At 44.0% G+C, this 24,016-nt stretch overlaps 1 protein-coding gene across 7 annotated transcripts in view; it reads left to right on the top strand.

Annotated features, from left to right (window-relative positions):
• Nucleotides 1–24,016, top strand: part of CDC42 (cell division cycle 42) — a 47,587-nt gene that overhangs the window by 486 nt on the left and 23,085 nt on the right. For 3 of the 7 annotated variants that reach the window (XM_065574996.1, XM_005281744.3, XM_005281745.4), the window contains exons 1-2: nt 6,292–6,434; nt 20,369–20,510. In XM_065574996.1, the coding sequence (XP_065431068.1) occupies nt 20,406–20,510 (105 nt within the window). In that variant the 5' untranslated portion in view covers nt 6,292–6,434; nt 20,369–20,405. Of the gene's footprint in view, nt 1–6,291; nt 6,435–7,212; nt 7,282–12,521; nt 12,641–19,679; nt 19,757–20,368; nt 20,511–24,016 lie in introns of those variants that run through there. The other 4 variants (XM_065574995.1, XM_065574993.1, XM_065574994.1 and 1 more) reach the window with 4 other exon arrangements.

Here is a 24,016-nt window from a genome sequence, read left to right as displayed (position 1 = left end):
GCTGTTGGCTGTCATTCTTGTCAATTTCACAGTTCAGTGCTGGAGCCATGAAATTGACAAAGTCCCTCACAGCTCAGGCTAATACCCCAGGACGAATGGGGGGCTCCCTGCTCCCAGCGAGGCTGCAGTCCCCAGGGTCTCTCAGCTCCCCACCAGGAGCCTCATGTTTTTGAGTTCTACAACCAAAAGTTCTTTTTCTGTGCCCCCCCCCCCTCCCCGTGCTCCCTCCCCATCCCCCACTCTCAGTGGTTGTCCTTGGTCAATGAGGACCCAGGGTTCAGAAGTGCATTTGTGTGAAGTCTTACTCAGGGAAGAAGACACCAGGCTTGCTCCACCATCTGAGCACTTGCTCTGCCTGGCCACCCTGCCAGCTTCTGTGCCTGGCTGCCCTGCCAGCTGCTGCTCCTCATTGCCTGTCAGTCACCACCTGCTGCCACCTGCCTGTCTCCTGTGACCTGTGTAGGTCAATCTCTTTGGGCTTGTCTACACTTAGAGCACTCTAAAATGTAACTTGCTGGCTCAGGGGGGTGAAAAATGAGCACAGTAAGTTTGAGCACTTTAAAGTGCTAGTGTGGACAGCCCCACGTGACCACACACACTTCAAAGCGCTGCCATTGGAGTGCTTTGAAGTTTCTAGTGTAGACATAGCCTTAGTGCTTCTAGTGTAGACATAGCAGAAACACTGCCCCACTGCAAGTGATTTCAGCTCTCATGGAGTACTTAACAAAGGCTCCTAATGAAGCCTATTTAGCTCTATCTTTGAACATTGGGAAGGAACCGGTTCAACCAGACTGGGGACCCTTAGTGAGAGTCTACACCTCCTGGCTGGGACCCTTGTCCCCACCCCTCTCACTTTCACATACATCTACCTGGGGCATGCAAAGTGTCTAGTGGGACTGAACACAGGGCTCCTAGGTGCTCGTCTTAAATATTGTAGCATTGTGTTATTGGGTTTTCCTCGAATACTCCACCATAAAAGAATTTCAGAAGCAGCTGTGCTGCCAGAATAGGAAGAAGATCTGTTCTCCCGTCTTTATTATGAGGACTCCAGTGGCACCTTAAAGACTAACATTTATTTGGGCATAAACTTTTGGGGGTACAAAAACCCCCACTTCAGATGAAGAAGTGGGTTTTTTTACCCTCTAAAAGTTTATGCCCAAATAAATCTGTTAGTCTTTAAGATGCCACCAGAGTCCTCATTTTTGTGAATCCAGACTAACAAGGCTACCCCCATGATACCTTTTTATTATGCAATTCCCATTGCTTGTTGGGTTTACTTTCACATGAATCATAACTTCTAAGCACAGCGAGTCAAAGCACTGGTTTTAAATCACAAAGTCTCTGGGATTTCCAGGGGGGGCAGGAGGCGACTTAGTGAAGGTATTTTCTCTTGTTCTCAGCTGCTCACTTATATTTCAGTACCAAAGAATAGAAATTGAGAATTGAATTAAAATATCTTAATTTGTTAATGCCACCTTCAGAGCCCTAGGACTAAAATGCAAACTATTCCTTGTCTCCAACTTTATTATGGGTGATGCTATATTATTTCCATAGAGATGAAGTGCACATGACATTCAGTACACACAGGGAAACTAGGTCTCTGCCCTGGTGACTTAATCATCTTAAAAAACAACAACAACAAAAACTTCCAGCCAAAGGTTTAATCATTGTAAAAAGAGCCTCAGTTATTTCAAGTAGGCAGTTATATAACAGAGTATTGATCTGTCTGCCTATTGCACAGGAATCCCTTTTAGCATCCTTTCTGTTGGCTGGAATGTCACATGGACCGGGACAGCCAGCCCAGTGGGAGAGGCAGCTGGCCAGCTCTGGTTATAAATTGCAGTGACCTAGAGCAGTTAATATTAATATTAAAATATTTCCAGTGTTGTTTTCAGCCCTGGGGAAACATTGAAATAGGTGGGAGGCCGCTATGACTGAAAGAGCATTTGAAGTCTCAGGCACTGACTCTGCAGGAAGCAAAGAAAAGGTTCTGGGTTCCTCTCACAGCTTATGCACAATTTCCTGCCATAGTGGCCAGTTTGGTGAATCCGCACTGCTTCCATTTGGTGGCAGCATAGAGCATTTCTTGCTGTGAGGAGTTTGAGTTAATTCACAGGGAGCTTTGAAGTGGCTCTTAAAAGGAATACGTTACCTTTGTGCTCTTATAGATACTGGCTGCCCCTTTCAAGTGTAGGTTTTAACCTAGAAAGCCTTAAATGGATTCTGTCCTGAACACCTGCAAGATGTGCTTGTCCCCCCTTATAGCCCCAGTGGCCCAGATCATCCAGGACATCGAAGCTTAATCCTCCCCACCCAGGAGTGCTGGAACAATTTTTATAGGGGGGTGTTGCGAGCCATTGACCCAAACTGTAAACTATATATATATAAACCAAGTCAAACCAGAGGGTATGTCAGCACCCCTAGTTCCTGCACCTGTGTCCCCAACCCATTTAATTGGAAGGGAGATGGAGGGATGTTCAGAGAGGGGGCTGCAATGGTGGAATCTGCTCCCTGCTTCAGTTTACTAAAGTTTTGAATCTGTTGCCCTTCAGATCATATTGCAAGGTCCATTTGTTCTCCTGGTGGCTAAGGGCTGAGCTTCTAAGAGAACTCTCATCACCTTTCCTAGAGAGCTGGGGTTTGGGTGAGAAGTATGTTGGGGACCCTAGACCTCCACTGTATGTGGATTGAATGGATGTGTCCCCAGAGCACCTAACTGGGCACTGCAGAAAGTGAAATAAATCAGTTGTGGTCTTAAATAACTAAATATGTAAGTACCTTATTCTTGGCATGGCCCCTCTTCCTGTCAGCTGAGCAGGTTCCACCTCTCCTGATGATCAAGGATCCTAGAAATCTGTTTGCCATGGAACAATGTGGAATTGGCATTTTTACAGAGAATCTTTCATTTTTACATTTAAAAACATACACAGTGGAACCCTGATTATCTGATCTAATTGGGACAGAGATCAGATCATCAAAAATTTGGATAAATGGGAGAATTGTTGGGGCTTGGGCTGTCAGCTTATATTTACAATTTTTAACTATAAAACATTGCGTTTGACAGATACCTATATAGTGGCTAGGGAAACTAAAGTTCTGCATTTTATTTTAATTGTTTAAAAACATTTTTATTTTTTATTGGAGAATTTGGGGATTTTTATCATGGAAAACTAGAATCCCTGATGATGATGCATGGGTGGGGGGCAGCATGTCATAGGTTCAAGAAACTAGGACTTGCAGGGCAGCTTTCATCTGCTGCCTCCTTCAGGGGAGTGAGCCTGGGGGAGTCCAGCAGATGCTATTCTTGGGTTACTAATCTAGAACTCTGCCAAAACACTTAGAATGCCATTTTCTATCCACATGCCTGGGACTTGCAAAGTGTCTAGTGACTGAGTGCAGGGCTCCTCTTGGACCCATGTGTCATTCAGTCCATATCTGACAAGTGCTGAGTTGTGAATGTGCTTCGAAGCAGGATGTGCATGTGTAGCCTGTCTTTGCTTCAGGAGGTGCTCTAAAGTGGTAAAAGTTACTGACTGTTTAGTGTCTGACCCACTAGTAAAACTAAAGTCTAGGTTTGGTAGAGCACAATGCTTCCTTCCTAACTCATTCAGTCTCTCTCCCTAGTTGAGAAAGGAGGCCAAGACCAGTGTTGTGCACTTACGTAACTAAGAGCATTGTGCACACAAGTGTATTGGCATTATTAACCCCAATAGGATGGGTGCTGTCACCTACTGGCTAAGCCATTCTACTACCAGATAAGAACCTGCTGGAGATCAGCTTTGTTTCTATTGATATGCCACAAACTTTCTGTGTTATCATTGGTAAATCACTTAAACTCAGGCTCAGCTCCTCAAAGGTAATTAGACTCCTAACTTCCAAGGGAGTTCAGTGTCAAACTGCAGGCTCTGAGCATCTCACAATATTTACTATATTTATTCTTCACCACCTTTGTGAGGTAGGGCAGGGCTAATATTTCCTGTGGCACAGAGAGACTAAGTGACATGCCCAAGGCCACAAAAGAAAGCTGTAGCAAAGCAGAAATTTTAACTGCTCTCTCAAGTCCCAGTTTAGTGCCCTTACCACTAGACCACCCACTGCACTATCACTAGTAAAGGTAGGGTGGGAGCATATCCCAGCCACCAGTGATTTAACCTGTGTGTCATCTAACCGTATTCAAGCTAGGCCAAGGCACCATGGTGATTAAACATCTGGCAGATGACAGTGGCCTGTCCCCTCCCACTGTTTGTCCCCTCACTCTTCATGTCACTTTTACAGCTTGGATGAGAAGCACCGTTGAGCCGGGGCCAGGCACATGGGTGGTGCTGTAAAATAATTAACAGTAAATAATGCCCCCTCTTTTGCCCTCCAGTGTCCAAACTGGCTTCGCTGCTGCAGGAGAGAGAAGAGAAACAGCAAGGAATAGGCAACAGCACAGGGTGATGGAGAGGCCACATGCTAGCAACAGGCACAAAGCGATGCTCAGAGAAATGTGGCAGGGTGCTCTGGCAATGGGGAGCCCAGAGGCAGGGGCGGCTCCAGACACCAGCACAGCAAGCGTGTGCCGGGGGCGACCTGCCGGTCACTGTGAGGGTGGCAGTCAGGCAGCCTTCGGCAGCATGTCTGCGGGAGGTCCGCCGGTCCCGCAGCAACTGGCAGATCACCCGCAGAAACGCCGCCGAATCCGCGTGACCAGTGGACCACCCACAGGCGTGCTGCCGAAGGCCACCTGACTGCTGTGCTTGGGGCGGCGAAAAACATAGAGCCGCCCCTTTCCAGAGGGATGGGGCAGGGCGCTGTGGTGATGGGTGCGCCCAAAGGGATGGAGCAGGGCTCTATTGCGATGGGCGCAATGGGGCGCCCAGGGGGATGGGGCAGGGTGAGGCGGCAATGGGGTGCCTGGGAGGATGGGGCAGGGCGCTGTGGTGATGGGGGCACCCAAAGGGATGGAGTAGGGCTCTATAGCAGTGGTTCTCAAACTTTAACAATCTGTGAACCCCTTTCACTAAAATGTCAAGTCTCACGAACCCCCTCCTAAAAATGAATATTTCCTGAGTATAAATTATAAAAGCAATGATCTTGGAAATACACAATTTGTTTTTATAACATGCTTATTACACACTATTTATTATTAATTATTATTTATCATTACAGTATTTTGATTACATTATGAAAACGGCAACACTCTTCCAAGATCTCACTTTCGTAGCTTGTATCACGTTGAATAAGCTTGTTATAAGACAAGGCTCCTATGTTTCTTATAAGGAGTCTTGAAGTTTAAATCTCCTCAGTGTGATAGACAGGCTTGCTTTGATCTGCTTAGCTCTTGGAAGTCCAGTCCCTCCGGGCTGCCGGCCCCATGCTGCCCGGGGTCCCTAAGGACAGCTCTGTCTGCCGTTAGGGAATTTTTTCCTGAGAACCCCCTTGTAACATTTTGTGAACCCCAGTTTGGGAACCACTGCTCTATAGCGATGGGTGCAGTGGGGCACCCGGGGGATGGGGCAGGGTGAGGCGGCAATAGGTGCAGTGGGGCGCCTGGGGGGGATGGGGCAGGGTGAGGCGGCAATGGGTGCAGTGGGGCGCCTGGGGGGGATGGGGCAGGGTGAGGCGGCAATGGGTGCAGTGGGGCGCCTGGGGGGGATGGGGCAGGGTGAGGCGGCAATGGGTGCAGTGGGGCGCCTGGGGGGGATGGGGCAGGGTGAGGCGGCAATGGGTGCAGTGGGGCGCCTGGGGGGATGGGGCAGGGTGAGGCGGCAATGGGTGCAGTGGGGCGCCTGGGGGGATGGGGCAGGGTGAGGCGGCAATGGGTGCAGTGGGGCGCCTGGGGGGGATGGGGCAGGGTGAGGCGGCAATGGGTGCAGTGGGGCGCCTGGGGGGGATGGGGCAGGGTGAGGCGGCAATGGGTGCAGTGGGGCGCCTGGGGGGGATGGGGCAGGGTGAGGCGGCAATGGGTGCAGTGGGGCGCCTGGGGGGGATGGGGCAGGGTGAGGCGGCAATGGGTGCAGTGGGGCGCCTGGGGGGGATGGGGCAGGGTGAGGCGGCAATGGGTGCAGTGGGGCGCCTGGGGGGGATGGGGCAGGGTGAGGCGGCAATGGGTGCAGTGGGGCGCCTGGGGGGGATGGGGCAGGGTGAGGCGGCAATGGGTGCAATGGGGCACGCGGGGGGATGGGGAGGTGCCGCGTGCAATGGGCGTTCCCGGACAGACGGGGGGGCGGGGCCCGGGGGGGCGGGGCCGTTGGTCGGGGTTGGGGGCGGAGCTACCTCCGCAAGGCGCGCAGGGAGGCGGGGCCAGGAAGTTCCGCTACTCAGCGGACCCAAGCTACAGCCTCTCTTGTGCCGGCCCCTCCGTACGTGCGCGGTGACGTAGTGTGCGTGCCCCTGCTCCCGAGCGCAGGCGAACCCGCACAGAGCTGCCAACGCCCGGCGGAGACTCTGAGGTGAGGGAGTGCGGCGGGGAGCGGGACCCAGCGAATCCCGGGGGGGCCCAGCCCCGCGCCCGCCATGGAGGGGGGTCGCGGGCATTCCCGCGCGCGAGGCTGGGGGGCCCTTCCCACGGGGAGCGGGCGGGCCGGGCCCGGGTGTTCGCTCAGCCGCGCTCGGTGCGCGCCCCCGGAGCAGCGGGGATCTGGGCCCCCCGGGCGCAGCGGGGCCGGTGGGCCGTGGCCGTTTGTCTGCGGGCGGGGCTGCAATCTCCGGGCCCCGGGAGCTGGCGGGTGTTTCCGAGGGCAGGGGGCGGATACGGGGGGGCGCTCGCTCGCTTCCCCCTCCCCCGCGGCGCCGACTTCCTGCTTGTGCCGAGCCGCCGACATTTTACAGCACTAGGGAGGGATGTGGGACCCGGCCTCTCCGCTCGCCCCTCCCCTCCCCGGGCCGGGGCGCTCGCGCCTTCCGTGCGTCCGTGTCCGCTCCCAGCGTGGGGAGGGGCTCCGGCGGCCCCCTGCTATCCCGGCACCCGGGCCTCGCTCTGGGGGGGGGGGAGGAACACGCCTTGCTGCCTCAGCCCGCCTTGGGTCTGCACTGCCATCCTGCTGACAACAATCCGCAAGGAGCCAAACGCGCAGGCCTCTGTATTAAACCAGTTATAGTGGGCTCACGGGGCTGCACCCCCAGCACGGGTGGCTTATACTGCCACTCTCCTGGGGGCAGAGGGCTCAGCACCTGGCTGTTTCCTGGCATATGCTGCACATACAAGCTTTTGAACTTTAAATTCAGATTTCCAGTACTTCACTGCTATGACAAGCTAGATGTGTAAAAGGGACAGAAACCATCCTGTCTTTCTCTAAGGTAGATGCCACAGATCATGCATCAGCCACCTAATGACACTTGTGCAGAGAAGAGGTGGCTTAATAGTACTTTACCAGCTTTATCTTTTCATTTCCTGCTTCTTGTTCATTGAATATTTTAACTGTAATATGACTAACTTTTTGGTATACTTGTATGTTATGGGTTTAGCCTTCTGGTCCATTGTAATGCCCTAGAATATATGAATACTCTTTTGTCTAAAAGGATTGCAGGATTGTTTTTTACTTAGGTAATGAACAAAAGAGAATGAATGAAAGTAGCTTCCTTCCTAGACATTTTAAAGTTGATCCACTTGAGCTGCAACATTAATAGAGTTCCTGTAAAAAGAACCAGTAGTTTCATTTAACCTCGTTTCTTAATTCAAAAATAGTCATTGACATCATCTGAGGTATGATTTGTCCGTGGAAGCCGTTTTCTTTGCCTTGTTCTCCCTTGCAGCCCAGTCATGGGCTATCTCATGTAGTGTAAAAGCAGGTGCACATAGGATAGCATACTTTTCCCTCCAATACAGTGTACATTTTTGGTCCTTTTTTTAACTCTTTCCGTAGTCATGTCATTTTGTTTCTGGCTAGAGCTACAAGAGAATAAGATTCAGTGCTGCTTGGAGGATAGGCTCCTAGATCACTTATAAATCCCCTTTACTCCTCCCAAATCTCAAATGTATTGTGAAAGTGATACATATGAACTACTGTTGTGTGCAACCCCCCACCCCCTGTTTGTATTATAAGTGTTCTTTTGGCAACTCAGACTGTGCTTGCATTAGCCCTTTTTCGTGTGTGAAAAACTTCATGCTGGTGTATATTTACTAGTAGTACAACAGTGGAAATGCTAGCAAGGGCAAGAGTCCAAGCAGTAGCCACTATTCAAAGTGCTCTATGGTGAAAATTCTTGGAGCAGATCTTCAAAAAAGGATGGTATGAAGTCTGTTGCCTTGTCTACAATAACACTCGTGAAACTCCACTGGATGTAGTGTTAACAATGTTGGGAATTTTTTAAGCCAGAAGCATAATGTAAACAAGACCACATTGAGGAAACCATGTTGGTTGACAGTAATACAGTCAGAAATAGTTTAGTTTGGCCATTTGAGTCCTTTGTCTCAGGTTTACCTGTGGGTATGGCTTGCTTCTGGGAAAATGAGGTGCATTTAAACTGTATGGCATTATAGATTGAAGTGCCCAGGAGGTCGTGGGTGGGTGGTTTTTTGGAAAGTGGGTTTGAGAAATGGTCAAGAAATATCATGGTACTGCTTAGAATAATGCAGTAGATTTATAAATGTTCAGAGCTATCGTTTTCAGTCAGTAAAGGATTAACTTTTTCATAATAAAATAGAAATTATTTTGTTAGTGTCCTAAAATTTCTATCTGAAGCTTTTGGTCACTGGAAATACGTGAATATGGCAAACTTCAAAGTACAATCTTGTAAAATGGCAGCTTATGCTAATCTTTGTTTTCCTTTGAGTGTGGTGAAGGAAGAATTAGCATAGAAAAGTCCATATTGACATGTACAAGGTTTATACATGTACGAGCACAGAATTGACTCAGCGTGTTGGAACCAGTAGATCAATATTTCCATTATTACCATTCTTTGTAAAGAGAGCACCTTGTTTTAAAAGTCTCTGCATTGAGTAATTGAACAGAGAATGGTGACAAACATTGCTTCTGATGCAAGATGGAACATGTCCAAGATTTGTTAACTTGCTTATATGGTGAAACTTTGACAGAGCTGTATGTGCATATATGTAATGTCTTATGGTTGTGTTTTTCATGACCTGTAACTGATGCATTTAGTCTGATTACCTTGTAGCTGGGTGTATGGTTGGCATGTTGTTAGAATAAATTTGTTTGCCTTAAAGTGACAGTTTGTTCCAGACAGGTTCCCCAGAATCTTTTTTCCCCCAGAAAATCTGAAACTAGACTTTGATCATGAAATATCCCTGATTTGCTGAGGCTTGAAATTATTTGTAGTAATAAATAATGTAGCTGGCAATATGACAACCAGATCATTTAAAAATGATCTCTTTTGCAAGATTAGAAGCACAGAGAAAATTAGAAATGAGGAAGGTAAAATGATTAGGAGATCAGAGAAGATATAATCATTGTACAAAATAATGAATAGTATAGAGCAGGTAATCTGGGTGCTTTTTATTTGTCCAGTCTCTTAGTACAAAAACAATGATAAATTGAAAAGGAACTGATATAGAATCACATGCTCATAGAATTTGTTCTTTAAGTATCCATTATGGAATATTTTGCTCCTTCCTGTAAAATATCTAATATGGGTCACTTTCGGAGACAAATACAAGACCAGATGGATCGCTGGTCTGATTCAGTATAGCAGTCTTTCTTCCTGCTAGACATTTGATCTAGTACCAAAACTAAAATGTCCTAGATCTTGTTAGCCATACCCATAAATATTCTAAATTTAACTTTTTAGCATTTGAATGTGTGCAGACTTACAAATCAGAAAGATGTGCCTTGATCCCTGCTTGGAACCTCATAACATACATACTAACAGTACTATAAGCCCATAGCTCTCAACTTTTTCCAGACTACTGTACTCCTTTCAGGAGTCTGTTGTCTTGCGTACCCCCAAGTTTTACCTCACTTAAAAACTATTTGTTTACGAAATCAGCCATAAAAATACAAAAGTGTCACAGCACAATATTACTGAAAATTGCTTACTTTCTCATTTTTACCATATAATTATAAAATCAATTTGAATATTAATATTGTACTTACTTTTTCAGTATATAGAACAGTATAAACAAGTCATTGTATGAAATTTTAGTTTATACTGCCTTCATTAGTGCTTTTTATGTAGCTAGGCAAATATCTAGATGAGTTGATGTACCCCTTGGAAGACCTCTGCGTACCCCCAGGGATACGTGTACCCCTGATTGAGAACCACTGCTATAATTAACATTACAATAACAGTAGCCTAGATAGATTTTGTTTAATTAACTTGTAATATCAACAACTTGTCAATGACTTTCTGTTCTTTAGGCACCCACATCCCATTGAAGTTCAAGGAGAGTTGGGAATCTAATTTATTTAAGCTCCTTTGAAAATCCCAGCCATAACATGGCATATAACCCATACAGGGTTATATGCCGTGTTAGCCAAAGGAATCAGTGAGAGGGAATTGCCACCAATTCTGATACTTTAGCAGACTCTAAAACTGAGTGTCATGTGTATTGTCGGGTTTAAATTTGGTGCAGAACTGTGGATGTCTTGAGTTTGCACAGCCATATGGGAATACAGTCCATCTCCTGCTGCTGCTTTATAAGGCCTTCTGTGGCCTATGTTACAGCTTCTTGCTCGTCCCTCCCTACAGTAGTGTGGGTATAAATGTCTAAAATCAGTGGGAAGAGCATAGAGGTGTGAAGAACTTAGTTTAAGGCAGGAGATGGTCTGCGGTTTTCTGCTACATATCCTGTAGTTCATTGAATTGCTGGGTGGAAAAAAACAAGTCCACACACCTCTAGTCCCTAGACATACAGTAAAGTTAAACTGATGCAAGCAAGGTGCAGAATTTTAGAGATACCAATATTTAATTGTTTGAACTGCTGCTTCTCTGTCTCTTGCTAATGATTCCCACTTTAAAGAGAAGCAGTTTAAATCTCCAAATTGGACACAGCATCCTCAATTGATGATCAGGTCACCATGCAGATCCTTCTTCTGAATGAAAAGGAATGAGATGGAAGAGAGAGAGAGAGAGATCTTGATACCATTATTACATTTTTTAGAAAGGTAGAAGAAAGACACACAAAGGTTTTTAAATCAACACTTCTGAATTTCTGATGTTCTGCTGGTACTTTACCTTCTGTTCTATTTAGGCTCTCTTACCACACCATCACTGTGTGAGCATCCAACTTTTTGTACATGGTCCTTTCAACTGTTTAAGGAATAGACAATAAAATTGAAAACTGATCACATACCATTCGTGAAACATCATTTTTCATAGTATATCCAGAGGCATTATTCGGGATCTGGGCCCCATTATGCTAAGTGGCATGGGCCTTTTCTGTGTTTTGAAAACTTACACCACTGTAACTAAATCTAGAAATGCCAGTGTCCTTTTGCTTAATATTGGCAAAGTTATGTTATGACTGCTCCAAAAAGCTTGCAAAAGAAATAAGACCAAATATAACAAGTCAATGTAACAAGAAGTGGGAGGGAATAGACAAGGCAAGAGAAGATTAGGAGTGTAGCTGTCCGTGGTTTCAACTTTTTTGTTTCAGTTCAGAACCATATCTACCTTCTATTGCTATATAATATAGCTGTAGCAACAGCTGAAGTTGTCTTAGTTACTTCCTTTTTAACCACCTTTCAAACTGAAATTTACTATGCCTGGTCTCTGTCCAATAGCGAAATTCTGTTTGGAAAAGATGAGCAAAAATACTTCTGTTTTTGTGAAATTAATGGGAAAATTCTTCCCCTGGCCAATCTACTTAAATCTGCAATTTTTTATTTTTAAAACCGTTTCAGGCTGATAGAATTGGGTGAAGGAGATTGAAATTTTGCATGGGAATAGCCCTTAAGAAGTGTCTTCTAGCTGCTTGGTAAAAATCAGTCTTGATTTGGTTGCTTTTTTAAGCCTTTGCTCATGTGCAGTAGAGTTGGTTTGAGTTCAGCAAGTTTGACATTCCAAGTGCAGCGTGTCCATGCTGTGGAAGTGCCTGATCCTCCTGCACTATAAGCTTAACTCCGTTTTCTCCTGACCTTCCGCAGAGGTGGGTTTTAGAGATTTTTAAGCAATTATCAGAAACACGGTCTTAAGAATTGCTGTTGCTCTTGGTTGAGAAAAGGCCTCTTTAGCTTATGCAGCAATTCTCAAACTTCATTGCACCTCGACCCTGTTCTGACAACAAAAATTACTGCATGACCCCCGGTGGGGGTATGAGGGTGGAGCCTGAGCTCCGCTGCCCTGGGCAGATTGGGGGGGAGGCAGAGCCTGAGCCCCACCGCCCCAGACCGAAGCCCTTGGGCTTGGGCTTTAGCCCGGGGTGGCGGTGCTCGGGCTTCAGCCCCGTGCCCCAGCGAGTCTAATACTTGCCCTGGCAACCCCATTAAAATGGGGTCGTGACCAACTTTGGCATTCTGACCCACAGTTTGAGAATCGCTGGGTAGTGAGCACAAAACTGGGAGGCAGGAGGTCTCGAGTTCTAAGATTTCCTCTTCCACTTTCTGGCCTCAGTAATTGCTGTTTCTTCCTTAGGGGGGCCTCTGCATATACCTACTCTTGGGATAAGTCACCAACAGCATTGTAAGCTTCTGAATGTTATCAGGTCCATGCTCACCACAGCACTTGAATGGTCAGCACCTGGTGTTGCGCAAGGGAGGTATGACTCTCAACTGCTTCACTTCCTTCCTGCGGTTAGGCTGCATGGAGAGGAACCTCTCTCTTTAGTCTGGCTTTTGGCCAGGTTTCTAGCCCTCTTCAAATTGAGTTGGTTGTTTTTGACAATGTTACAAATTTTTAAGTAGTCTGATGCTTTCAGGATACTTTTTGTGCTATCCTCCTTTCATACACTTGAGTGAAATCTGACACCACAGCTACTCAAAGAAGGAGGCAAATATAATTTGTCATTTTACTGATGGGCCTTTAGTTATCTCACAGATTACAATACTGCATTGTGGTGGGATAGAATGCCTAGAAGACACACACACAGAGCACAATATTCTGGGACATCCACTGGACAGAGAGCTGAGAGGAAGGATGATCAGTCAAAACCAATTACATGGGCATGGTCTTATCCATGCTTCAAAAAATGTGTGCTCAGCCAGCAACAGGAAGCCAGTGTGTCAGAGTAGGGCACTGGCAAAAGTTAAACACTGTTAGCTTTCACGGTTACTAATAGTGTTAACCGTGGGGTAGGCAGACCCAAACAATGTCAAGAGCCAGCCAAGCAACTAACCAGTTACAGACTAGCTGAAAAAGTTGTGAATAGGTATTGGAATTGGGGAACAAATAATTACATCCACAAACTGTAAAAGGGCACAAAATTAATAAATCTGACATTTTTACCTACTGTTATTGCAAGTAACACTGAATCTCACTAAACTTAAGAGGCAAAACATTTTATTTTTCACTTTGTGTTTAACAGCACTTCATTTATGGTCAGTTTCCTCAACCTTTCACACAGCAGTAAGGCAGAAAGAAATCTCTTTAACAAAAGAAAAGGTGGGGGAGGGGGAGACGAAAATTGAGACTGGAGGGAATGTGTACAACCTGAAATTACTTGCTTATTTTTTTGAAAAATAAGCAAGTTAATGGGGGTGGTGTGTGTCTGGTGGGATGGAAATTAGGAAGATAATATCAGTTTCTTAAGGCACTGTGAACAAGCATTTACATGGGATTGTGTGCCATTTTACAACACATGCTGTTTTGGTGATGAAGATAAACCTTCATTTTTATTTTTTGTAGGTGCTTGTAAGCTGCTGAAATTTTCCATGCTTGGTCTCAGTTTAGAAGTCACTTTTGAAAGGGAATTTTGCTCAAATTAGCTCTAAACCAGTTTGAATTAACAGGGGTTAAAAAATGTACTTGTGTTTTTAGGTAGCTTTTTTCCATGCAAAACTGGAAGCAAAACTTCAATATCAGAAGTCTTCAGGTAAGATGCTCTTTGGTTACTTTGTGAACTTTCAAAATAAGTACAGAAAGTAACTAACTGAGAGTATAGCTTCACTTCAAAAAGAGGTTGTGTGCTTGTCTCAGGTTAGCTAACTTGACTTTAAATAGCAGTGAAGACATGGCACCTTGGCTTTTAGCTTTCCTTAGCAGCTAAAGTTAAAGCTTATAGGGAATGGGGGGAGAGTTGAACTTGAGCTGCTAACCAGAGTTAAAAGCAGTTGCCTTCACTACTGTTTCACCTCAAGTTAGGAATACAATTTTTTTTTTGGGGGGGGGCGCATTAGAGATGTACTCTGAGTTAAGTGTCTTGCCGTCATTGCAATCCAAGTTACTAATTGTGCTACTTAAATATCTAGCTAATAGACATAGGAAAGTCTCATGCTCAGCAGAAATAAGGCAGCTGGAACTTGTAGATTCTACATGTAAATAGCTTAGAATTTGTATTTTTTATTGAAAATGGAAACTAAAATATGAACTTTAGTAATGTTAACAGTGCATTAATTTCTTGGAACCTGTCAATTATATAGTTAACACTGTTGGTTAATACTTCCCTTCTGGGAAGAGTCAAAGTGTTCAAGGGAGGTCAGTATGAGTGGAATTGGGATCCGTGTGATTCCACTGTGTCCCTGATTCCATGCATTATGAAGCACATTTAGCCTTGGTTTCTAGAGAAGTAATACAAATGCTGTAAATAAGGCCATGAAGTCATTTAAAACATAGTTTTGCATCTGAAACCACTTTCAAAAATAGTTTCACTTTGCTCTAATGAGGACTTATTAAATATGAGCATTCAACAAGCAAAATGCCTCACTAAGCAAATTCCTTACTTGAGTAATTTGTGACTTAATCTCAGATCTTGTAATAGAGTTGTGTTGCAAATGAATTTTGATATCCCAAAGAGCTTGATTAAATAAGTTCTCAGTTCCCAACAGGCAGTTATTTACCTGTAGTGAACTTTTCAGTTCAGCCAATCCATGCAATGAAACGGCCGCGGTTACATGGTCCATAAAAGAGGAAGCTGTGATGCAGCTGGTGCTCAACAGGAAACTAATACCGGATGTGTACACAAATTTGACGGCTCAGTTTCCTCAGGCTAGATAGATGTATGTACATTTTAACCTAAAAAAGAGGCATTGATGCAAGTGTAAGTTACCAAACTTAGACTCAAGGCTGGAAATGGAAAAGCTATGTCTTCCATATCAATTTTAATTGCTCATACTACATATGTGAAGGTAAAAACTTAATAGCTTATAGCTTCTGATTTTAGGGCTAGAAGGGATGTGATCGTCTGTCTGATCTTTTGCTAACAGCCCATAGAATTGCCTTCTAATTCTTGCAATGATCCCAATAACTTGTGGTTGAACTAGAGAATATCTTAACAAGTCTGCAATGTGTGGATGACTACGTTGTCTTAGGAACCTTTTAGCTTTTTTGTTTTAAATTTGGAAGTAAATCAGGAAACTTGCATTTTAATTTAATTACTGATAAGAGACTGTGCTTAAATAAGAAATCAAGGCATCTACTTCTGTAACTCTTTGAGCTGTGCATCAACCTGTTTTGTGTGCTGGTAGAAACTAAGTGACACTTAATATTCCTGACCACTGAAGCTCCTTCTGTAGGAATCTAGTAGTTTTGCTGAGCTAAGGGGACAGACTTTATAATGTGCTATGTACTTCATAGAGCAGATAGAAATGGTCCTTAAGTAAAAAGGAAAGGAATAGAGAGATGGACTGGGTAGAAAACATGGAGAGGAGGCAAACACAGGAAGGAAATGTGTTATAAATTTCATCTTAATTATAGTTAATAACACCCAAGGACCCCATCCTACTAGATATACACACACACGAACACTGTTCCTGCCTTGAAGTACTTACTATCTATAAAAGTATGAACAAGTATTTTCCTGCTTTTCTCAGCAGATGATGCACTTTTTATTCGGTGTGAGGAATTTGCTCGTATCCTGTGTAGGACTAGATTATTTTTTTCTCTTAATCTCTGTGTGTGTGTGTGTGTGTGTGTGTGTGTGTGTGTGTGTGTGTGTGTGCACTTTTAAAAAAAAAAATCTGTAGATAATGTTTAATTTTCCTTTGTTAGACTTACACTATGTGTCAGGTAAGACTTTCAGAAATGGAGGTCTAAACTTAAGATCCTAAATCTATATTTGGAAATCAGGCCATTTATTTATTTAGGTGCCTAAATATGGCCTTAAAAGCTGAAATGTATATATGATTTTCAAAAAAAATTGTGGCCCAAGATTTTTTGGACAATAACCAGCATGGATAAATCCTTAAACCTGACTCTTACCCTCTTCTCTTCCCCCCCCCAAAAAAAAAGGACTTTTGAATGTGTCTTTAAAAGGACACCACTGTATTTGGGAGTATTTTATACATGTTATTGAAAAGGGGTTATTTGGCATGTATTTACTTGGAAAGATTCAGTTACAGGTTTAAATTCCACAAAGGAATTTCCTTTTTTGTGTATCTTTGTTGATGTTCCCTGTTGTATTTAATTATTGCACTTGGTATCTTTTAGAGCAAGTGATTCTGAAACTCTTTGCTATCACACCTCACTTTCCTGTCAAAGGAGATTAGTTCAGGCCCCATGTTCATATTGGCTGAAGCTATAAAGTTTATAATTAAACAATCAGAAGCTCATCCATTTTGTTACAAAGTGTCATTGTGTGTGTTTAGCATTCCTAGTTGTGGAAAAACCTATCCAAACTAAAATTGGGAGTGGCCTTCAGTGAAATTTTGGGGTAATGTTCCAAGGGGAGAACAGCAGAATGGGAGATAAAGGAGATTAAGGCCTGGGAGCTGCTATCTGCTACAGCAGGGGTAGGCAACCGATGGCATGCCTGCTGTTGGCATGCAAGCTGATTTTCAGTGGCACTCGCACTGCCCGGGTCCTGGCCACTGGTCCGGGGGGCTCTGCATTTTAATTTAATTTTAAACGAAGCTTCTTAAACATTTTAAAAACTTTATTTACTTTACATATAACAATAGTTTAGTTATATATTATAGACTTATAGAAAGAGACCTTCTAAAAACATTAAAATGCATTACTGGCACACAAAACCTTTAGAGTGAATAAATGAAGACTCGGCACATCGCTTCTGAAAGGTTGCCGACCCCTGTGCTACAGTTTCCTTCTGATGATTGCAGGCTGGCTGTAGTCACCAATAAGTGGAGCACATAGAGTGGAGAAGAGAGTTATCTTGTTCTCAGTGCTGGTATTGTAGTGACTCCCAAAGATGGCCAAGAAGAGTCATTGCAGAGGAAGTGCTGCTGGGTGGGTGACTGGGTGGGTAACTAAAGCTGGTACAAACGTACAAAAATCTGAGAAGCCCATGCATCAACTTACATTTTTAACTTACCCTCTTGAAAACAGGAAGTGAGTTCCAGGCCTCGCCCGGATACTCTCCACTCCCTACCAGTGCAGCCTGGCCACACAGCTTGAGAGAGCCTACCCTATAGCAAATCCAACCAAAAAATACAGATCAGCCTATCTTCCTGAATGGATCCCATTGGAGAGTTAGTGTGGCATATTCATAATTTAGATCTGTTTTAAATTGGTTTACCCTTAGTATTTGAGCTTGTTAGTTGTGACCTGGTGTCACTTTTGAATATACTGGGTAACTTAGTTGGAGTTCTATACTCCTTCCATTTTCATGTAGAAATTGAATAAAATGAACCAGTAATTCTCACTAAAGCTTAGTCTATGCTCAATTCACTTCTTAACCAACTTTCTTTTGCCCCTTATCTTCTCTGACCTTCAACTTCTTTCTTTTGCCTTATTTCTCCCACAACTAAGCACATGAATATTTAGCTATTTCTTGCATTGGGTATATTATAGTATTGCCAGCAGCTGCAATGGTCTTGCTCTTGCCACCGATGGGGATTGCATCTGAATCCTTATGTCTTTAGTGCAATTCTGCATCCTAGCATGAATGATTCACCATAAATCATTTTAAAAGTAGCGTAGTCTAGCCCCTATCTTCTTATGGATCAGTTTCTCTAAAACAGTGATACTCAGACTGAGGCTCTTTAATGTGTGCTGCAAAGAGCTGCAGGAGACATATTAAAACACTGTGCTTTTACTATGTTATTAACCAATTACGTTATCTACTTGCACTAAATTATTTATTTGCTGTGAGAATTTTATATATTAAAAATATATAGTATTATAGTAAATGAAACAATGAATTCACACTACCGTGGCTCTTTCGGGTAATGCTGATTGCTAATTTGGCTTCTGAACCGCTGAGGTCTGAGTATCACTGCTCTAAAACACTCCCCCTCTCCCTTTTTTTAAAATAAGAATCCTGTTTCTTAAATCAGGAGTTGGTCTCCATCTTGTCTGCTTTTCACTGACATGTTTTTTTTTTCTCTGAAACATTATTCTTGTCCCTCAGTCATACTATAAGTGATTACAGTCGTTATAGTTGGTATGGCAACACCCATTTTTTATGTTCTGTGTGTGTATATATGTGATATATCTTCCTACTGTATTTTCCACTGCATGCATCTGATTAAGTGAGTTGTGGGTTTTAGCCCACAAAAGCTTATGCTTAAATAAATTTGTTAGTCTCTAAGGTGCCACAAGTACTCCTGTTCTTATAACTAAATGCTAAACTCTGCCTTTGTATGCAAGTGCCATAGAATGTAGTGAAAATATTAAGTGAGATTGTGTAGGTCATTAAATATTTCTCTGATCACTGGTCTTACCTCAAATATGTAGTCAAATTGACCTGAATGAAAGGACTACATTTACCAGTAATCCTTTTGAACAAGAACTTGTCCTTTGAAAATACACTAACCCTGCACTCTCCTGGGGGGCCAGATTATTGAAACTAAGTATTGGGCACATGAATGGAGTGTGTTCCCTAAGATGTGGCATCAGATTAGACGTTGGAATTTTTGCAGCTTACGTATGCTTCTTACTCTACCACATCTACTTAGGTTAGCAAATTGCTGTTTTTTCTGGTGCTAGCCAAAGTATGACATGGAGTAGAGGATTAATGACGTTATCTACCATGCCTACATAAGTCTTCACCATAGTGAAGGGCTTAAGGTGTATGAAAAGAGCAGTATAAATGGCAGTGCTGAAGGAGTGAAATGCCAGATGGTGCTTTATATCTTGTTCTGAGAAATTCTTTGCTACCATTTCCTAAAATTGGCTTAATTCTTATGCACCCCTGGCTCAAAAGATAAGGTTGCAGTGAGGATTCTATTGCAAACCTTATTTTTAGCAACCGCTGAAAATGTCTAACAATTTCCAGATTTGTTCTGAAGACAAATAAGCATTTGAAGAAAAACTGGGAATTCTTCACTTCTGTCACATGGATGGAGAATAACTTGTTACAAAAATGCAGCTTGCATTAAAATACTTGGGTTGAATTGAAATAATTGACAGAAACTGCCTAAGCAGAAGGTAACATTGACAACCAAATTAGGGCTATGTCTACACTACAGACTTTACAGCAGCACAACTGTACTGCTGAAAGCTCTCCCTGTCAGGAGAGCCTCTGCTGCCGACACAAAACTGTCCACATCAGCACTTTTGCCTGTGACACTTATGTCGGTCAGGGTGTGTGTTTCACACCCCGATTGACAAAAGTTTTACCAACAAAAGTGGTCGTGTAGACCAGCCGTTCTCAGCCTTTTTCTTTCTGAGGCCCTGCCCAATATGCTATAAAAATTCCATGGCCCACCTGTGCCACAACAACTGTTTTTCTGCATATCCAGTAGATTAAAAGCCAGGGCCGCAGTAGGTGGTGGCAAGCAGGGCAACTGCTTGGGGACCCATGACACGGGGCACTATGAAGGTAAGTTGCTCAGACTTCGGCCCCAAGCAGTGGGGCTCGGGCTTTAGCTTTCTGCCCTGGGCCCCAGTGAGTCTAACACCGGCCTTGCTCTCTGGATTATTTTGACAGACTCCCTGAAATATGCTTGTAGCCCCCTGGGGACCCCGGACCCCTGGTTGAGAACCACTGGTGTAGACAAAGCCTAAGTTAGTTTTGTTGTGGCCCAACCCTGTACTCGTCAGTTAATTTGCATTGCCGCATCTGTAAGTGATATGGACTTCTGGACACCCTTCCCAGAAAGTTGCTTTCTGGACTTTTTTTCTTCATGCTGTTTGTCACCAGTTGGAGGCAAGATGCCAGCTGATACCATAACTTGACCAATAGGTGTGCTGAATAGAAAATATCCACTGGACTAAGGCTAAAAATTACCTAGTATTAACCAGTTTCTTATGACCTATTTGAGACTTGTGTGAAATTGAGAGTGTGGGGCTACCTTGGCCAGAGGGCTCCAGTGATCGAAGATGCTCATTCTGTAGTTGAGACTGCTCGATGAAACTGGGTTGATAATGACACTTAGTGCTTTTCTGTGAGAAAGTAAGCAAAAAATCTAAATATTTTCATTTGTTCCCTTAGATTCAAATTGGATTTGATATACTAACGGACTTCAGCTATGCAGACAATTAAATGTGTGGTCGTGGGTGATGGCGCTGTTGGTAAAACATGTCTCTTAATTTCTTACACAACAAACAAATTCCCATCGGAATATGTACCAACGGTGAGTATAAAGGGTGAAAATGTCATTGTTTTTGGGGGCGGGCAAAAGGAAAATCATAATTCTGTAGTTTTTTATGATCTATATACTGTTACTTTCTTGTGCTCCTCCCAGATCTTTACTTTTATCACATCTCTCCCTCTCTACTTGGTACCCAGACCTGACGTCTCATGACAAGCTAGGAAGCAACATGTTCAAGGCACATTCTGCTTATAATAAGCAAAAGTTATAATAACTCCTGTATTGCTTCTCTTTGTGTGTTTTGAGACATTGGCATAAGTGAATTCTTGTTCGTGATTTATCTGTTCCTGCTGCATAGCCTTCATCTGAAGACCTCTAACCCTCTCATCTGTTGACAGTACAGTTGGGTGCTGTAAGTGGGATTATTTCAAGTTCTTTTAACTTTAAGTGGGGTATGAGCAGCATACATGCTTAAAAGATGTAATTTTAAATAGGGATGATTCCTGACCATTCATTTTTTTCCAGCCTCAAATGCATGTGCTCGCGCTGCTTCTCCTGTCTTTGGGGAGTGTTACTGTCCCTCCTCATATTCCATCTGCAAGATCTTGAGCCTGAGGACAAGAAAAAAGGCAGAACTGCCTACAGGCTCTCCTACTGCAAGAGATTTTGGCAATCAAGTCTTATGGTTCTGAGGCTTCCAATACCTCAGTTTCTATGATGGACCCATGTTTGTCTCATGACCCATCTAGGGACTAAGAGGTAGTGGAGGTAGCCATATACTTAAGATTGCAGGAATCAAGGCAAAGGAATTTGACCAGCAAGGATCAGAAGGTCTGTTGGTACAAGGTATCAATATACTTCCCTCTCCAGTTTAAGCTTAGAAGAAGCATGGCAAAGTTGTGGCTGCAGAGGATCTATCTGATAGCTCTAGGAAGCATTATCCCACAGGTCCTTATCCTCTCTGTGGTCTTGAAACAAGGGAGGGAGGTATCTAGAACCCCTTCTTCCTTTCCTTTGGAGGAGGAAAAAAATCACTAAGTGAGAGTGCTCAGATGGCAGTACAAGCTTTGGTTCTATTGGAACTGATTCCCTAGTTCTCCTTCAAGTGATTGTGCGCACATACATTTCATTGTAGGGGTGTGTGTGTGTGTGTGTGTGTGTGTGTACGCACGCATGCAATGCACTTGAGTTGGAGACTTTTGCCAGCAGTACCACTAGTCAGCGCATGTGCCCCTGCTCTCCTCGTGGTCTCAGGCAAGGGCATAAAAGGGGCATGTTCACCGCCTTCCTCTGACTTTCTTCTCACTGCTTGTGGCAAGAGCTGGAGCTCCATGTAGCCTTAGCTTTGGTCAACCAGCTTTAGAAAACTCTCTATAAAGTTGTTATAGTGATTCAATAAGTGTAGTTTAGCCTATATAGTGTAGAATAGTATAGTTATATATACTTTTTATTACTACCTGGAAGATTTACTATGAAGAAATCCCTGGTTCTAAACAATGTGCCACATGCAAGGCTGTTATCCTGGTCAGGTGGGCACAAGAGAGAGAAACAGGAGAAGGCCACAGATGGGGGGCCCAGAGCCAAAACCTGAGCTCCGTGTGTGTGTGTGTAGGCGGGGTGGGTGGGGGGGGAGGAAAAACGAAACCCAAGGACTTCAGCCCTGACAGCCCCAGGGTGGGGTCTGTAACCTGAGCCCTGCCACTCAGGGCTGAAGTTCTTGGGCTTTGGCCCTGGCCTTGGGCAGTGGGGCTTGGGATTCAGCCCCAGGCCTCAGCAAGTCTAATGCCACCCTTGGTGACCCCATTAAAATGGGATTGCGACCCACTTTGGGGTCCTGACCCACTGTTTGAGAACTGCTGCACTAGACCCTCTCTCCAATACAGACCTCAATATCCCCCTAAGAAGAGACCAAGATCTCCTAGACGTCAACAGCTGTCTTTAATGTAGTGGGCCCTTCTCATCAGACATCTTCAAAACAGTCATTTTGACATTTTGTTTGAAGACAGTATATCAACAATATCTCCTTTTGAGTCACGTCTATCCTTTTTTTACCGTGCTTGGGAAAACATTACATCAGACAAGTGGGTCATGGTTAAGGAGGGATATGTTATCCAGTTCCTTTTAGCAACCCACGTTCCTCGTCCCTCTTCAGGGCCCCTCTCATGAGACTGTTACTTCAAGTGCTGTGGTCTTTTCTGGAATTGGGAGCAATAGAAGAAGTTCCTTACCAACATGAAGGGAAAGGCTTCTATTCCCGATACTTTCTGGTTTCGAAGAAATCTGGGGGCTTCCATCCTATTCTAGACTTAAGAAAGCTGAACGGATTCATCAGAAAGATCAAGTTCAGGATGGTCACCCTCGCTTCTTCCCTGGAGATTGGTAGCTGTCCTCGATTTTACAAGATGTATACTTCCACATTGTGATACGTCCCTCCCACATTAATTACCTTCAATTTGTGGTAGGCACCGACCACCACTAGTACATAGTGCTCCCTTTCAGTTTGTCATAAGCTTTAAGGGTCTTCACCATGTGTATGTCAGTGTTAGCAGCACATCTGTCATTTAGGCATTCAAACTTTCATTTACCTGGACAATTGGCTGATGTGGGCAGCATCAAGAGACCAGATTCAACATCAGAGTTATCAGATGCCTGTCATTAAGTCATCATTTGTCTACATCTGAAACTAAATTTGGAGAGGTCTCAAGTGCAACCCACTCAATGTATATCTTTAAGAGGGGCATACCTCAATAGTCATGGCTTCTCTCCCAGTGGAAAGGTATAGAACTATAGCAGCCTTTCCAATGGCCCTATAACAGTGTATACCTGCCTGCAGCTCCTAGGCCTTTGTTCCATCATAGATGCATTTCTTCTTCCCTGGTCCAGTCTGCTCCTATATGCATTCCCTCCAGTTCCTCTCATTCCCAGAATTCTCAGGAAGCTGAAACAGGACAAAGTATTGTTGATCATCATTTCACGAGCATGGCCAAGACATTGTTGGTTCACGGATCTACGTTGCCTCTCCATCTGTTCACTGAGAACTTCACCACTAGTGGCAGATCTTCTGCCTAGAACTAGGGTGAATCTCTGCACTTACCTTACTGCATGGATAATCTCTGGTTGAATATGCAAGAGAAACTGTGATCCCAATAGGTCCAGACCATCTTGGTGAGTAGTAGAAAGGTCCGCTAGAACCACACACAAATCAAAGTGGAAGAGATTTTCCCCTTTGGGCACAGTCCCACAAAATATTGCCACGTCACAGTCCAGTTCGTGCATAACTGCAGTATCTCCTACATTTGAAATCCTCAGGCCTCTCAGATAGTTCTTTGAGAGTTCACCTGGGTTCTATTTCAGCATATCTGCCAATAGATGGATTTTCCATCTTCTCTGATCCTCTTGTGTTGAGATTTTCAAAAGGCCTAGTTAAATACTTACCCTCCTGTGTCTGAGATTTAAATGTAGTTCTCTAGATTCGTGGGTCCCCCTTTGAGCCTATGATGACAACTTCACTGTCTGTGTTGTCTATGAAGATCACATTTTTAGTGGCA

The sequence above is a fragment of the Chrysemys picta genome, chromosome 21, assembly GCF_011386835.1.
Source record: "Chrysemys picta bellii isolate R12L10 chromosome 21, ASM1138683v2, whole genome shotgun sequence".
Classification (NCBI taxonomy): Eukaryota; Metazoa; Chordata; order Testudines; family Emydidae; genus Chrysemys; species Chrysemys picta.
The sequence above is the reverse complement of the archived record's forward strand: the minus strand, read 5'-3'. Positions and strand labels throughout refer to the sequence as shown.